Below are 14,541 nucleotides of genomic sequence, written 5' to 3' on the forward strand. Positions count from 1 at the left end.
CAGTATTTCTGACCATTACGAAGTCATGCGAAGGTCACACCTGTCAGCTAGCTGCTCGAACAAGCTGAAAATCTGGATCAGGTTAATCACACCCAGGATATCTATCTCATTCTCATCCTGTCCAGTGCCTCCCACTGACTAATTTTCTATTGAGCCGTCTTTCAGCTGGGACTCATCTTGTGACTGGTTCTGTGGAAGTGTAGTCTTACCAAGGGGGCCGGGCGAGCAGGTCTCCAAAAGTTGTCACTGTTTAGACACATTTATCCCCTGGTCCATCCAGCCGTACAATCGAGCTCTTTACAAACGTACGGCAGCAGGCTCCCCAGACTACAGACCACTGTCTGCAGGCCCTGAAACCTTAGAAGGTTGGTTGAAGCCCCCACCCCCCTCCTTCCTTTAGCTGTGTGATACTGCGGCCTGCTGTGGACAATAACTTCCTCTTGTATTATTGATACCGTAGGGAACAGCAGTCACTCAGTATGGCAAGGCTCGATTGGCCACAGGAATATTCAATGAGAAACTTGATCCATCAGAATGTTCTCTCTCTCTCTCTCTCTCTCTCTCTCTCTCTCTCTCTCTCTCTCTCTCTCTCTCTCTCTCTCTCTCTCTCTCTCTCTCTCTCTCTCTCTCTCTCTCTGTGCTGGAAACAGCTATGACAGTAGGGACATCAGCTGGAGAAACCAGCTCTGTCAGTTGCTGCTGAGACTGATTTGGCTTGATTCCCATGCCTCCTGATGCTGACAGTAGGCATGCTTTTCACAAAGTGCTGGAAAGATACCTAGAAACCTTACTGAAATGTATTCTCCTGAGTCAGAAATATACAACTTGGAAGTGAGTTTGCATGTCCTCCCCATGTTGTCATGGGTTTCCTCCCATACCAGACATGCATGTTTGGGACATACTTCTGCCATTGCCCTTGACCAAGGCACTGGCTCCAGATCTGGAGCTGGTCCCTGGTTTACCCACTGCTCCTAATAGGTAGGATGGATTAAATGCGGGGGGAAAAGTTTGGGTATGTTTATAATTTACTTCGCAAATAAAGTGATTCTACTTCAACTTCAGACCTGGATGAAGCTTGATTCTGAGCATAAGCATTATATTGACAATAGGATAGAATATAACTGGGTATGGGCGGCACGTTGGTGCAGTGGTTAGTGCGGTTGCTTCACAGCAAGAAAGTGCTGGGGTCGAGCCCCGGGGTAGTTCAACCTTGGGGGGGGGGGGGGTCGTCACCTGTGTGGAGTTTGTATGTTCTCCCCGTGTCTGTGTGGGTTTCCTCTGGGAGCTCCGGTTTCCTCCCACAGTCCAAAGACATGTAGGTCAGGTGAATTGGCCATACTAAATTGACCCTAGGTATGAATGTGTGTGGGTGTGCATGTATGTCGCCCTATGATGGCCTGGCGGCCTGTCCGGGGTGTCTCCCCGCTTGTCGCCCAATGACTGCTGAGATAGGCTCCAGCATCCCTGTGACCCTGAGAGCAGGATACGTGGTGCAGATAATTGGTGGATGAATGGATAACTGGGTATTTGTCATACATACAATTGAACGCATAAAATTTCTGATCACTGCAGCAATAATAGACAGAAAATATACAAACTGACATAACACATCTGTCATTAAGCCACAGTTTCAAGGAAACGGGGCTGAGTCTATCCCACTAATTTTATTGCAGCTGTTGGGTATAATTTATCCTGCTAGTCAAGCCGATGTTTTCCTGCATTTGCATTTCATTTATTTTATGTGACTCAAGACTGTAATCACATGGTATGGAGCACAAACAGAACATGCAATAATAACAAAACGATAGCACATGGCATGGCTAAAGTACAACAAATGTTACTTAAATGAAGGAAGCATACATTTCTTTGGTTTTACTAAAATATTCATACTTCTGGCCCAAATCAGTGCTACTTCAGTAGACGTCTTACTCTCACTTAGAAAGCCAAAGTCATCAAATAGATCCAGAACCAGACTTTGAGGGTTTTTTTTTTAACGATGTTAATGCCAAACTTTTGGCACATGGTGTTTGTGATAGCCATTATGTAGCTTGCTTATTTCCCAGATGATGTGTGCAGGACAGTCTGTGCAGCTGCAGACTGAGACAAGCAGCAGCACTTAGCAGCAGTGCACCTCAGCTGGAGATGCTGGTGCACCTAAATCATTACAAGTCATTACAGTCTTGTCTGTTTTCGTTTTTCATTTTCAAATAAGAAAATGCTTCCCTACAAGTGCTCCTCACAAAATGCACATCACACACAGAATCAATTAAATGTTTTAAAATATTGATATTTTTGCTTCACTCTTTGAACAATGACTCGAAGAATAAATTAAAATGAATAAATGAAATGAATTCAATGTTATACAGGAATGGTTTACGGCATAGTGAGTTTTAGATGGACCAGAATAAAGATAGTTTCTAAGTAATGATTTCGCTGTACCACAGCTGTTCAACCATGGCTTTCATAAAACAGACTGAAACGACTGAGTGAAATCACATCATTTTGTTTTTAATGGATCGACAGGAGGATGATTGTATTTTCCTATAAACCACAGGAATTAGATTCACATGACAGCCACATAACCAAGGACTATTGTGATGGTCAGTCCAACTGCATTTCCTACACTATAATCTCATTAAGATGCATTGAATGTTGTTCTTTCTGAACGCATTGCTCCATTCTAACCTTCTGTATCACTGATGCCCATGTTGTACACTTGCCCCCCGCTCTCTCCTTTGCTCTGTCTGATGACTATGGATCATCTCTCTCTCTCTCTTTCGAGCACCTGATGACTTTGGTGCCTGTTTGCTATGCATCCTGTTTTCTCTTGGTCACAATCCCACTCTCCTGGAGATTTATGCTATCGTTTGCACTGTTCTCATTTAAAATTACTTTTATACTGTTTTAGCTATGACAACTTCAGCATCACTCTCATCACGTCTCTCGTCTTCTTTCTCCCTCTGTGTGAATGGTGAATGTTGTGTGGAAGTCTGCATCGCCTCTTGTATGTGGTCTATTCTCTCTGGAGGGCCCCACTGAGCAGAGCTGGTTTGTGGCGCGGGGTCCTGCCGGCTTCTGACTGCATCTGTGGGCTTCCTGATGTCCTGGTTGGACACTGATTCACTAAATCTGCCTTGCACTCTCATTACAAGTTTATTCTCCAGCACATTTAAATTTGCTAAATGTTATGCATTAACTGTATGTATTCTACATTACCTTGCTCTGTGTTATCTAGGATGTTACATTACAATTGTTATTTTTGCGTATTTTGTGCATTTAACACCTATTACATGTCTGTCTGTCTTGGAAGAAGGAGCCCTCCTCTGTTGCGCTTCCTGAGGTCTCTCCCACATTATTTTTCCTGATAAGGTTTTTCTTGTGGAGGTTTTCCTCATTCAGGTTAAGGTCCAAGCATAGAGGGTGTCGTATACTATCATATATCGTTGTATACTGTACTGATTGTAAAGCCCTTCGGGACTACCTCGTGAATTTGGGCTATGCAAATAAACTTGACATGACTACTTTCAATTCAACCTTTACAACTTTTACAATTTGGGCGGCATGGTGGCGCAGTGCTTAGCGCTGTCACATCACAGCAAGAAGGTCCTGGGTTCGAACCCCGAGGTTATCTAGTCTTGGGGGTCATCCCAGGTCGTTCTGTGTGGAGTTTGCATGTTCTCCCGGTGTCTGCAGTGGGTTTTCCCCGGGTGCTCCGGTTTCCTCCCACCATTAAAAACACATGCATGTTAGGGTTAATACTCCTGTCTGTGCCCCTGACCGAGGCAATGGAAAGAAGAACTGGAGTTGGTCCCCAGGTGCTGCATGGCGGCTGCCCACTGCTCCTAGCTACACAGCTAGGATGGATTAAACGCAGAGGATAATTTCCCTACGGGATCAATAAAGTATCCCAAAATAAAAAAAATAAAACAATAAATTATCTTGCCATTGTGATAATCTCATCCCTCCAAAACACAAATAACCGATAATCACATTAATGCATTTTGAAATCATCCTTTAAAATTAGCTTATAACAAAAAAGGTATGTCTGACTGACAGAAGTACTCTTCTTCATCATTATGAGTCTTAACGGACGGAGGGAAGGATGAATGTGTACTAAACTTAAGTGGTCAGGATAAATTATCTAAATATTGAACTATAATATTAAACAATGTAGCCAAACTGCCCTTGTCAACATGTATTCACCCCCTTAAAAATACATTTGTATGAAATTTTGGGCCTAAAATACTGGCAGCAGGTCTGTAGATGTGAAAAAAAACCCAAAACACCCAACTCCACTACTTTCGTAATCGTGGCCTATGTTGTTCTATTGGAAATACCTCATAGCACAAACCATGTCTTTTGCAAGTAGGAACAAACTTATATTAAAGATATTATATAAAAATAAAATGCTTCAATTTATTTTTATACAATATCTTTACTAGCAGAAATTCACCTTTGTAAGATTTGTGAGGACGGGGTGCACTGCGACTTCAAATAGCCTGGTTTCCAGTTTGTCAGATTAGAATGAATTACAGGATTACACCAGTCCAGTTTCTTCATTGAGATCAGATTACAATATAGGTACACCTTCTGTTTTTACATACCGTACAATATATTAGTTTCATCAAACGAATGGGTGGAAATTCCCATTGTGAAAAAGCAAAATAAATGCAAAGTGAAGGGAATGTAAGACAGTCCTCTTTTCCAGGCAGGTTGACGGCTCAGTAAACCTTATCACTTCACTTTTTATGGACAGATCATACCTCAAACACTTAAATAATTTTAGGAGTCTAGTTCAAGAGGTGTAAGAAACTTCACTGCATGAAATTCTTTATAATCTAAATTTACGTCTTTTTTGTTGTTGTCAAATTCTCACTTAAAGTTCCTCAGAGCCACCCCCTGTAGAATGAGCAATAACAGAGGAGATACCAATTTACTACTTTATTAAAAAAATATATACAAAAACAAATGTAAGAAAAAAATCCTCTTGAGAAAAACAAAAAAAAAACAACTTCATTTCCCCGAGGGCTGTAACACAGTGAACTGGTATTCTCTGTGGGAGCTTTCCTCTTTTCAGCATCCATCCATCCAGCCGTTATCCAAACCGCTTATCCTGCCTTCAGGGTCGCGGGGATGCTGCAGCCTATCCCAGCAGTCATTGGGCGGCAGGCGGGGAGACACCCAAATAATAGCCTTTTCTGCCTAAAAAGAGAAACAGCACAGACCCATTAATGAACCCGACTAGGGCTGTGCTGTGTAATATGACGACGTATATCGTATGACAATAGAAAAACGTCATTGTTTCATATTAGGCCCTATCGTTTATTTCGTTGTGTCACAAATCACACTCTTTATGGCAATATTTTTTGCCATTTGGAGTCTGTCCATTTGTTTTCTTCTATTTTTCTCCCCAGTTGTACTTGGCCAATTACCTCATTCTTCCTGAGCTGTCTCGGTCGCTGCTCAATCCCCTCTGCCGATCCGGGGAGGGCTGCAGACTACCACATGCCTCCTCCGATACATTTGGAGTCGCCAGCCGCTTCTTTTCATCCGTCAGTGAGGAGTTTTGCCAGGGGGTAGGGGGGATGTAGCATGTGGGAGGATCACGCTATTCCCCCCAGCCCCCCCCCCCGAACAGGTGCCCCGACTGACCAGAGGAGGCGCTAGTGCAGCGACCAGGACACACGCCCACACAGACGCTTACATGCAATGCATTCTGGTACATGTAGGCGCTGTTGGAAAGCCTGAGCAGGAGAACACCGATTTCTCCATCAGAATAGTACAAAGGGAAGACTTTATTGCTTCAATCCACCGCATTACTCACCAGTACTGATTACACATACACAAAACATCGGTGAAATTTCCTTTCAAGATGATGAGCACAACATAATCTATTTGGAGAGCTGCTACCTCGTCACATGGCTTAGATGAACAGGTTTTGAAACTGCTAATGCCAACTTTAGAAATTAACAAATGTTACATTGATGTTTTGTGTGAAATGTTAGTTTCAATTTAAAAAAAGACTTATCATACCGCTTTCAAACGTCCTAGTTTTTACTAGAACGGTTTCTATCATCTTCACAGTTGTCCCTTGTAAACTAAATTCCATGAATAGTCCATGTTCATTAAATAAAACAAGTACTTAAAGTCAAGGCTACAGTCTTGTTTATTCTACCCTTTAAAGGAAGTTAAACTACAAAGTGGAGATATAGATTAATGAATGGCGATCTATAAAGGACTGTAAATCTTGAAACAACTGAGACATATACTGTCTATTGGGAAAGCTGTCCTAAGAGCTTGCTCACTAAAAGAATATTGCCCCCAAGTAGGGTATAATAGTATCACAAAGCTATTTCATGATATTAAACAGGAATTCAAGGAAATGAACTTTAAAAGAAGAAATATTTTTCAAGGAGCCAAATGCATGTCCATTTGCTATTAATTTAGATGAAGGCTCTATCTTACACCCAGTGCAAAGTGGCACCAAGCGCAACGCAAATGTCTTTGCTAGTCTCAGACCAACGCAGTTGTCATTTTTCCATCAAGTGCCAACTTTGTTTAAATAGCAAATGTACTTGCGCCCATCTGAGCACCCATGGACATGTTGGTCTTAAAATGAGGTGTGGTCAGGCACATTGTTAGCGCACCGCTATCTTGAGGCAGCGAAAAGTGATTGCGCGATTGACCAACAAAAACCTGGTCTTAAGTCATCCATCCATTATCCAAATCGCTTATCCTACTCAGGGTCGTGGGGATGCTGGAGCCTATCCTAGCAGTCATTGGGCGGCAGGTGGGGAGACACCCTGGACAGGTCACCAGTCCATCACAGGGCTGACAAACACACACATTCACACCTAGGGACAATTTCGTCTTTACAATTTAGGTCTTAAGTCAATGGCGCAGTACTTTACGGTTATAAGAGTGTATTATTAAGATAGCAATATGTGCCTACATAGGCGGGGGCAAAACGCGCGATATTTTGGCGATTATTATAGCAATCCACCAAGGAACAAGTGCAACTGGCTTTTAAAGGGAATGTGAGATGACACTGATTGGTTTATTTCATGTTACGCCCAAAACACACCTATGATTAATTAAGAGACTAAGTACAACCCCTTTGAATCATGCGCCTTACTTTGTGCTCAGATTCTGTTGTTAAATTAGCAAAAGTGGATTTGGACACGTCCTAAATGTACTTGTACTATGCACTTTAGACCGTGTGCTTAGATTGTTAAAATGACCCAAAGAATAAAATAGTCTAAAGGCATGCTGCCAGCCAGGGAAATGGATCACATCCGTTCATTATGCAAGAATATCCATCAATGATTCATTGAACATTAAAGTTAATTTGTGAAAGCATTCATTAGGGAAGCATTATATGTCTTCCAGGCTACAAATGTTGCCGGGGCTCAAAATGGCTCCCTTCATGGAAAATACATGCCCTGTAATGAAGATCAACATCCTAACACCAAAGGTCATTAGGCGGTAAACATGGGAGATATTTGAAAGGGTAAGGGTATGTAAAAAGGGTGTGAAAATTGTCATCAAACAAGCACTAGACTACAGATGATTCTGCACATGTTCTGAAGAAAAGTGTGCCATTGTAGTCTTGCCTTTTGGCTGAAGGCGACATCATGGTCAAACGTTGAGGACAGGGATGTCGAAGAGGTCACAGAGGCCCTCGCTCTCATCCAGATTGTAGATGTAGTCATGGTCACTCGGGGGGGGAGAGAGACGTAGGAGTGGAGAGAAGACTGAGAAAGAGAGCAGCAAGCAGGTCAGTACGTGACACAGATTACATACAGGCACAGCGCTGATGGAATCGAGTTGGACTGAAACCATTCCACGCAATGCTTACCTTCAGAGGCCATAAGCTCTGCTATCAGATCTGTACTCATTACTTCTACAGGGAGATAAAGAAGAGAATGGTGTCCACACTTCAGTTAAATGCATTTATAACAGTAGAAAGTGCAAATTTGTTGTTGACACATTACATGAAACACACGTTGTACCTTTGGTTGGGTCTAGTATGTCTGTCAGGCCTATTGGATGGGTAAAACAAAAACAAATCTATGAGTATTAATTGCAGAAAGAAATTAAGAGGAAAAGTAACAGCATAGCCTATTGTGTGTTTGCATGCGAGTGTAAGAAAAAGGAGGCAACCACACAACAGGGAGGTAGACATATTAAGAGACATTATAGAATCAGTCAAGCATATAACAGATAATCCTTCTTCCCTAGCAAATGGTTAAATATCACAAAGACACTCTGAGCTCGTTATTCTTCAGTGCAAATAAGGTCAACAGGAAGATGTGGCAAGCAGCTATTAAAACCAGTTTTACATCCGCTCAGTGACAAACATTGTAAAGGCTTTCAATTTAAACGAAATATTTAGATACACCTTAGTATGTCAAGGGCTGACATCGCACAAACAATAGGTCACTCACATTCAGATGTGTCCGTCCTGTGAGGGTCAGCAATATTAGATGTTATCTCAGGAGGCTGGGTGTCTCGTGAGGTCCTTTGTCGGTAATTAGTGCCCAGCTCATCAGCTGCCTGGTTGGCATTAGCTACAGCCCATCCAGATGAGGAGGTGTCTCCAGTTCCACATGCAGAAGATGCAGCAAACCTGGTGCTCTGTAAAAGTTCTTTGGGCGGTGGGACCGGTATTACCATAGGCACAGAGTTAACAGGGCCTTTATTGATAAGCAAAATGTCGATGGGTCCGTTAGTGCTTTTCAGATGGATCTGATATCTTTTTGGTTTATCCAGCACCTAAGTAGAGAAGCATACAAATTAATCACTCCATTGGAAGTGAACAAAGATTTGGGAAAATTATACCCTTTTCCCACTAGCCAAAAAACCCCGCAAAAAAGCCCGCTAATGTCCGCCTTTGGTCAATGTAAAAAGGCGGATGTTAGCGGGTTTTTTGGCCAGTGGGAAAAGGACATTATTGTTTCAATGTTGCAGGACTTACAGCTTTTGGTATGGGAACATCTAACTGTGTTCCAGAGGGCGCGCGCACTGCCAAGAGGGTATCACCTACAGAGCCAAAAGACACAGTCAACGTCTGGACTAATGTGACAGTGAAATGCATTTGGTCTTTGTGTGATTATATATAAAGAAAAATGGCTGCTTTGGGAAGTATTTTATTCACTTTGCCAAACCAGGTGCTACTGATTTTTTAATTCTGCCTCTTATGGACCTAATGATCATACTAACCAATATGAATCAGTGAATATGGAGGATTCCTTTCCTAAAACCCATTGTGCACAGATCAGATGGAAGGTGGAAGAGCAGAGGTAAGTCAGCCAGGAGCACTGCAGAAGAGGGCACAGTTTCTGTGCCACACTTTCTGGACATCCCAAAAACAAAGTTCTCTTCCTAATGAGCCAAACAGGCAAAATGCAAAACCTGACATAGAATGACAACCTTTCCTTCACTTCAGTCTTTATTAAACCTGTGAAACTTTGTTGTCTTATGCTTTCCAGGACGCTGTCATACCGACTAAAAGCCGATTCCAGTTGAGCATGATATAGAACAAAGCAGCAAAATCAAGGTTTCCACTTCCACATTTTTTTGTGTGGATTTTTTCTCCCCTTTTTCACCCCAATTGTACCCGTCCACCCCACTCTTCCAAGCCATCCCAATCACTGCTCTACCCCCGCTGCTGATCTGGGGAGGGCTGCAGACTACCACATGCTTCCTTCGATACATGTGGAGTTGCCAGCCACTTCTTTTCACCTGACAGTGAGGAGTTTCGCCAAGCGGATATAGTGCGTGGGAGAATCACGCTATTCCCCCCAGTTCCCCCTCCCCGAACAGGCACCCCGACTGACCAGAGGAGTCGCTAGTGCAGCGACCAGGACACATACCCACATCCGACTTCCCACTTGCAGACACAGCCAATTGTGTCTGTAGGGATGCCCGACCAAGCTGGAGGTAATGCGGGATTCAAATTGGTGTTCCCATGTTGGTAGACAACGGAATAGACCGCTATGCTACCTGGACTCCCCTGCTTCCACATTTTTGAACAACAGGGTGTTCAGATGCATTTCATTCTCCCAGCATGCCATCCCTTGTTTTCAGTCTGCAACCTGTAATCCCCAGCCTAAGAATTTGTTTAGTCGTTTTTTGTTGGTCTGTTGACAGGAAGGCCAGCTAAAAACCCAGTCAACAGGACATTCAGCTTCCTGCTTTGATGAAACATGCAAACAGAAAAAAAAAGAACCACCTCTAGCTTACAGTTCCAGCATAATATTGGCTGATGACACTCAAAACACAGGGAAGAAAAAAAAAACTCAACCATTTAGAGAGAAAAGGTAATTAAAAACAATACCATTGAAGCAGCGGCAGATGTCGTCATGGTTCACATAGGCAAAAGTGGATCACAGTTAAGGTTCATCTTAGAATATTTTGTTGGAGTAGGAACTACGTATTTTCTTAGACTGAACTACACCTACATAAAACTGCTAACAACAAGGCCTGAGGACTATTTTGAGTAACCGGGAAATGATTTCTGGAAAGAGACATCGCTGTTGAGTTTTTCAAATGTATTTTTTTGGCGCTTTGAGCAACACAAGCCGAGTGCCATCCAGTTCCATTGTATTGGAGAGAAGTCAGACATCTGTATGGCCGATAGCTCCAAAACTCGGCAACTCACACCAAACTATCTAGATGGATAAATAACACTACAGACAAGAGCAAAAGCATGTATTTTTCATTTTGGGGGTTAACTGTCCCTTTAGAGAAAAACAGCAGTAGAATATTCTAGTTGACATAAAACCATGAATATATACCAAGTCCAGTTGCACGTGATTCAACTCCTTTGGATAACCATGACCTGGATGAATGAGAACATTCACAGACAGACATAAAACCAATTATACATTTCACCACAAGTGTTCAGCTGGCTGTATCCCCAGTACACTGCAAAAGGATCTTTAAGTGCTTGTGTTTTTTTACAGATATAAAAAGGATATGGGTTGTTTTTGAAATCTTCTATCTCATTCTTAATGCTCTGTTGGAGCCAAATGTTCTGTTGGTCCAACACACTTTCCTTCAACTCCAGGTCATCCAGTTCAGACTTTAAGTCGATCAGTCTCTCCGCAACCTCCCGTGAGTTACTTTCTGGTATCATACCACTTATTTGAAGAAAGCATTCATATGTTATCAAACACAAAGTAAGCACAAACACTCTACATGCATAGCCACATGCTGATGAAGATAAAAACTTACTTCCACTGTACACTGTTCTTGGACCTTTTCTTAATCAGACCAATACCCTCAAGCACATTGGTGATGTCATAGATGCGCCTTTTCTGTCTGACAGCCAGGATCTGAGCAGCCTAGAGAGAGGTGAAAGACCATGACCAGCATATCCATGTATCTCAGCTTCATCCAATCACATTTCAAATCACTAATCAGCTTTCCTTAATTTTCCTTAAATGCTGCTTGTGTCTCATGGATCAACAAGCATTGCTATTGCAACATGCATGGTCCAGTTTAAATTGATACTTGCTAACAGTGAAATTGAACGATATTCAAAAGGTTTTTATAATATAGAATACCTAATTATTTCTCAAGACAATTCTCTTCCTAGGGAATATGATTTGCTGAAAGATTAAATAAATGCACAGAAATAAAATACAAAATGCAGGGTAACATGATTTACATATGTCCATTATGCGTTACAAACAAGTGTGGTAACAACAAATGCCTTTTTCTAAACACAAACATCAATTTGAACCTGAAGAAATTATTCCACAAATGTATTCTTGAAGTTTAAATTAGTGTCATAGCAATCCATCCATCCATTATCCAAACCGCTTATCCTGCTCTCAGGGATGCTGGAGACTATCCCAGCGGTGTCAATATCATAATACCAAATTCTGTTGTCTGGATTCATGATAATGAGATTCTATTAACTTAAATTTCTCACAAAATGAGGTCTAAAATATCTGAGAGTAATGAGTGAAATCTAGTTTTGGTTTGATATTATATTTTATATTACCAAATGGTTCAAAGCGATAAATCCCAGCTGGATTCTTAATCATGGCATTTTGTAATCAGATAGGGTGATGCGTGTCGATATTAGCGGTGTAAGAAAATACAGATACACTGAGTATCGTGAACAGCAACAGGTGTTGCTGCAATTGCTATGACTAATTAATCTGATTGTATGCATACAGAGGTGTTATTTTTTATGACCTTTTTCTCAGATTTTTGACAAAATACTGCAACATATCAGTTTCTGTAGTATCATATCACAATAGTGAATTGTGACAAGTTATATCACGGAATTCTCACCAACACAGCACTAACTCGATAGTGTAAACGTCTCTGATTACGGTTTTATTTTCCATTTCACCCAGCACTCACACTCACACACACACACACACACACACACACACACACACACACGCACGTATATAAACCCTTCTGTTAAGAGTCAAAATGACCCGTTTTAACTAACAACTGTCTACTAAAATGTTAACATCATTGATGATTAAAATGAGGTTAAGATTTAAAACATGCTTGAGTCAAAGTGCCATCATCAGTGAGGAGAACATGAGAGTTATTAAAGGCATTTAAGGTTACTTCTTTGAGGTCAATCACTCCGTCCTGCGAGTCTTGCAACAGGGAGACGAACTTGGTGGTGAGCTTTCCCAGGCTCCTCTCTTGCCTCCATGAATGGCTCTGCGAGCCGTCCGTCGGTCCAGACGGGCTCTCCTCATGCTCCATGCTCCCGGACGGACCAAAGTCTTACATATATATATTTATGTATGTATATGCGTGTGTGTACAAAATCACTATCGGCGGCTGCCTCCTCGCACGGCTAGGACGCTCATCACCCCGACCGGCTGCAACATCTGCGGCCGGTGTTACTTGCGGACTTCCGCGGTGGAGGAAGAAGCACAGGGCCGGAGGGAGTGTCCTTTAAAGAAAGCTATGGACAGCCCGTCTGCAGAAAGAAAAACTATGTCACACTTTGATCCGAGGTAATACTGCATCCAAATGTGAAGTGAGAAAAGAAAATATATTCATACACACACATATAGAGCCCATGGTAGTTTAAAATATACCAGTATGATGTGAATAATGCCACTCGTAATAGGAGTTGCAAAAAATAATAACTGTTTGGTTTTTTTGTTTTTGTTTACCTCGATCGTTGTCTGGACCGGCCGGCACAGAATAATAACCACGGGGGGTTTATTGGTGTTAATCCAGCATGTTTTTGGATTATTTTCACGTCATCATCTACTAATGGAAGAAGTTTTGAAATTAATGGACGCGTAGGGCGATTTGAAAAGTACCTCTCGGTCCCAACCAGCAGCAACGCGGATAGCCCGACCACAACCAATAGAAGGCTGTTTCCGGTACGACGTTGCTATTTAACTTCAAAGTAAAAGCCCGGGGAATAAATTGGAATCGGAATCACATTTATTGCCAAGTACAGGGACATACAAGGGCTTTGTCTTGGTATGTTAGTGCAGGAGGGGAAAAACTAGCAGCGAATAGTAAAGGTAAAAGTTAAAAAGAATAATGAATAAAATAGATACAAGATAAAATAAAAATAAAAGTAAGGTACAATCACCACCAGTTCAGAGATGAAACACCAGAGACCACAGGGCAGCACCTCATGTCCGGCACTGCGTGCCAGGAGCTACACAACACGTTAAATGAGAATTTTAAAAAGTTTTTTACAGAATAAGACTTATGTACAGGGTAGTGCAGGTTTTATGCAAGGTGTCCATATACAGAGCACGGTAAGGAAGGCAGAAGGGGGTTGGGGGTAAGGGGCGGCAGTGTCATGATCTGTGGGTGTTTGGGCACTTGTTAGAAAGGCCTACTGCTGTAGGGAATAAGCTGTTCTTGTGGTGCGAGGTTCTGGTATTTATAGACCTTAGACTCCTGTCAGAGCGGAGTATTTTAAAGGGACCATGACCCGGGTGGGAAGGGTCAGCCATGATCTTTCTTGCTTGCTTCAGTGTCCTGGAGACATACAGGTCATGGAGGGATGGCAGGTTGGAGCCAATCACCCTCTCAACAGAATGAATGATACGCTAACGCTGCAGTCTGCTGTTATCCTTGGCAGTGGTAGCAGCGTACCAGATAATGATGGAGGAGGTGAGGATGAACTCAATTATGGCAGTGTAAAAGTGCACCATCATTGGCTTTGGTAGGTTGAACATTTTCAGCTGCCATAGTAAGCACACCCTCTACCTCTGTGCCTTCTTGGTGAGGGATCAGCTCCCACTTGAGGTCCTCAGTGATGATGGTGCCCAGAAAGCGGAGGATTCCAGTATCTACTGGGGAACCACACTGGGTGATGGGGGTGGGGTACTCTCTGAAGTCCACAATCATCTAAACTGTCTTTAGGGCATTGAGCTCCAAGTTGTCTTGACCACACCAGGACACCAGATGGTCAATCTCTCACATGAAGGTGGACTCATCCCCATCAAAGTTGAGCTCAATAAGGGTGGTTGTCATTAACAAATTTCAGAAGATTGACTGAGTGGTGACTGGAGAAACAGCTAT

General features: G+C 42.3%; 1 protein-coding gene across 1 annotated transcript; it reads right to left on the reverse strand.

Moving 5' to 3' along the window:
- Nucleotides 1–5,036: 5,036 nt before the first annotated feature.
- LOC130111770 (transcription factor E2F4-like) lies at nucleotides 5,037–12,859 on the reverse strand. Its single transcript, XM_056279049.1, has 10 exons — nucleotides 12,601–12,859; nucleotides 11,239–11,348; nucleotides 10,983–11,144; nucleotides 10,340–10,383; nucleotides 8,978–9,042; nucleotides 8,448–8,775; nucleotides 8,013–8,042; nucleotides 7,859–7,903; nucleotides 7,614–7,754; nucleotides 5,037–5,202 (listed from the first exon to the last, which is right to left on the reverse strand). Exons 1-9 carry the CDS (start codon nucleotides 12,742–12,744, stop codon nucleotides 7,639–7,641), a joined length of 1,044 nt encoding a protein of 347 aa, XP_056135024.1. The 5' UTR covers nucleotides 12,745–12,859; the 3' UTR covers nucleotides 5,037–5,202; nucleotides 7,614–7,638.
- Nucleotides 12,860–14,541: the final 1,682 nt, after the last annotated feature.

The sequence above is a fragment of the Lampris incognitus genome, chromosome 4, assembly GCF_029633865.1.
Source record: "Lampris incognitus isolate fLamInc1 chromosome 4, fLamInc1.hap2, whole genome shotgun sequence".
NCBI classification, from domain to species: Eukaryota; Metazoa; Chordata; class Actinopteri; order Lampriformes; family Lampridae; genus Lampris; species Lampris incognitus.